Source organism: Impatiens glandulifera, chromosome 2, assembly GCF_907164915.1.
Source record: "Impatiens glandulifera chromosome 2, dImpGla2.1, whole genome shotgun sequence".
NCBI classification, from domain to species: Eukaryota; Viridiplantae; Streptophyta; class Magnoliopsida; order Ericales; family Balsaminaceae; genus Impatiens; species Impatiens glandulifera.
Window position 1 is genome coordinate 34214962 of NC_061863.1, and position 2468 is coordinate 34217429.

Below are 2468 nucleotides of genomic sequence, written 5' to 3' on the forward strand. Positions count from 1 at the left end.
TTCGAATAATAATGATCAGAGAAATAAATAACATAAACATATAGACGAAGCTTTCCAGTGCTTTTCATATAATTATATACGAACTTATCTAAATGACAACAAAAACTTTGTATCATCTATACTCACATCAGTTTATCAAAGTGTTTAAATTGTGACATAAAAATATGCATGTCTCGATCTATTGGATCAGATGTTTCGTTTTCACGATGTTTTTGTCATTATCTCTTTAAAAGAAATTAAAGACAATTAATATCATTCTATAAAACTATATATTAATGATAAGAAAACGAAAATGTGCCATCGAGAATTCTTATCTAGCCAACAACGAGAAAATTTTGTTAAATCGATCATGACATGCTAAATAGAAGGGAATTGAAATATTTGTATAAAATGTTACAACACTTGAAGAAAAAACATAAATATATATATATATGCAAAAATTGGATGGATAAAAGAACAAGTACCTCAAGATCTCACTTAGAATTAATTGGCCTAGCTAGCTATTCATATAGTCAGACCTAGAGTACTTGCCCCATTCACCAGCTTCTTGCTTTCTATTGTAATTGAAATTTTCTTTGCTCCAATCATGATCGATCTCAATTCTTTATACCAAGATAAAGATTCAAATCTAAGTGAGAATCATAATATTTCCTCTTCATCCTCACACATGAGCTGCCTCCATCATAATCTAATTTTCCATCCAACTCATCATGATCACGTTTGGCACTGGGAGAATTATAATGATGATATTTTGAATTGATGATCCATTCTCTATTACTAGCTTGCTTGTTATTGCAATCATGGTACTCTTCTTCTTCTTGAAATATGGGAAGGTTACTGATGATCTCAACAGCACCAATATGATCTGAGCATTTTGATGGACAAATCAGAAAATAATTATCAAAATTACAATACATAACTAGCTAGTAATTAGTATCTTTTTGTTTTAATTTACCTTTTTCAGAATCATTGGTAGCCTTGCTTCTATACATCTGCACCCACATACATATGTAGATATTGGAAACTGAAAGTAATAAAATCATACAAATAATACTCTTTCTTAAGAGCTTGTTTGATCTTTGTTGTTTTGGGGTTTCTTTTGAGATTTTGAAAAAAAAAATTTGTTTATTATAAATGACGTTAATTGTATTTTTAATTGATATAATTACTATAGAATGTTTTATAGTATTTAAAATTTAAACTTCATAAAAATAAAGTAAGAGCATTATAATATTTTAAATTAATGATTTAATAGTTAGAATGATAGTGTCTTGATATAGAAAGAATTTCTAAAAAATAATTCGATTAAAAAAAAATGAAACAAGCTCCAAGTCTCAACTAAAAACACATACCTGCAAATGGCTCTTGACATGAGCCATGGTGAGTCCCCTAACATTCATTAATTGAAGAACCATTTTGGGTGTTGCTCCTGCACACATAAAACATAACAACATTAATAATCATATATAGTTTCACAAGCAATAAAGAAACAATGTACAAATTTTAGTACCCATATAAAACAAAAGTTAAATTCCTATTTGATTCTACAGACTTCTCAAGTATTATCGGTAACTTGTTCTTTTTGTAAAATGACATGTTTTGTTAGTAGCAATAAGAAATACCTTCTTTTTTAATGTGAGGAAAGGAATTGTGAAGTTGATTTGATATATATGAGAAAGAGAATAGTATGTATAGATTGTTTTGGAGACTCATAATTAACTTACAAAAACTGATCAAGTTCTCATGATTCGAACACGAATTAAAAGAAAGAAAAAAGGTATATATATATAGATTGTTCATGTTAACTCACTATTGGGGCCTCCAAGCCTATCAATGGCAAGGATGAAGCGAAAATGAAGATCAGGGTCCCACTTGAGCCTAGGCAGTTTAGATCGAACATAAGGCCTAACCACCGGTTCTGGTTTCTTCTTCTGACCATGATCAAGATCATCATCGTTTTCTTCAACTGTACTGCTGTTGGAACTTGAGCTTGACCCAATATCTTTTTGTTTCTCATAATTATATTCTTCTAATTCAATATAATGATCGGATGGCCTTGTTTTCAACCGTTTGGAACCTCCTCCATATATTCCTTCCATGAAGATGATGGATAACAACAAGTGATCAGGATCGATAGGATTGGGCGCCTTTGATGATCACTATATAACTTTGTTTCTAATGAGTAAATATTGCAAGAAAAAGCATGCCCATAATAATCATCAACATCATAATCAAGAGCTAGGTCTCTCTTTCTCTTTCTCTCTCTCTCTCTTTTTGTTGACTTGGCTAAGAAAGAAAATATGTCAAGTTTTTAATAAATGCAGTTTGAAACTTTGACAAATAAAGAAGACTACTTCTCTATTAGATAATCCAATTGTCTATTTATATTTTATATTAATATCTTTGTTTCTTTCTTCTCTACGTACCATATATATGATTGTATAATAATTAATATATTATACCCATGT

At 29.8% G+C, this 2468-nt stretch overlaps 1 protein-coding gene across 1 annotated transcript; it reads right to left on the reverse strand.

The window, feature by feature from the left end:
* Positions 1-408: 408 nt before the first annotated feature.
* LOC124927774 (putative Myb family transcription factor At1g14600) lies at positions 409-2198 on the reverse strand. Its single transcript, XM_047468246.1, has 4 exons — positions 1811-2198; positions 1353-1429; positions 956-992; positions 409-865 (listed from the first exon to the last, which is right to left on the reverse strand). The coding sequence occupies exons 1-4, from the start codon at positions 2097-2099 to the stop codon at positions 597-599; spliced, it is 672 nt and encodes a 223-aa protein (XP_047324202.1). The 5' UTR covers positions 2100-2198; the 3' UTR covers positions 409-596.
* Positions 2199-2468: the final 270 nt, after the last annotated feature.

What these genes read in the sequence shown, in the direction of transcription:
- LOC124927774 (XM_047468246.1), bottom strand. Translation starts at nt 2,099, where the DNA reads ATGGAAGGAATATATGGAGGAGGTTCCAAACGGTTGAAAACAAGGCCA. An exon ending in TAGGCTTGGAGGCCCCAATA is followed by an intron (nt 1,430 to 1,810) that starts GTGAGTTAACAT and finishes TTATGTGTGCAG; the next exon opens with GAGCAACACCCAAAATGGTT. An exon ending in TACCAATGATTCTGAAAAAG is followed by an intron (nt 866 to 955) that starts GTAAATTAAAAC and finishes CAAAATGCTCAG; the next exon opens with ATCATATTGGTGCTGTTGAG.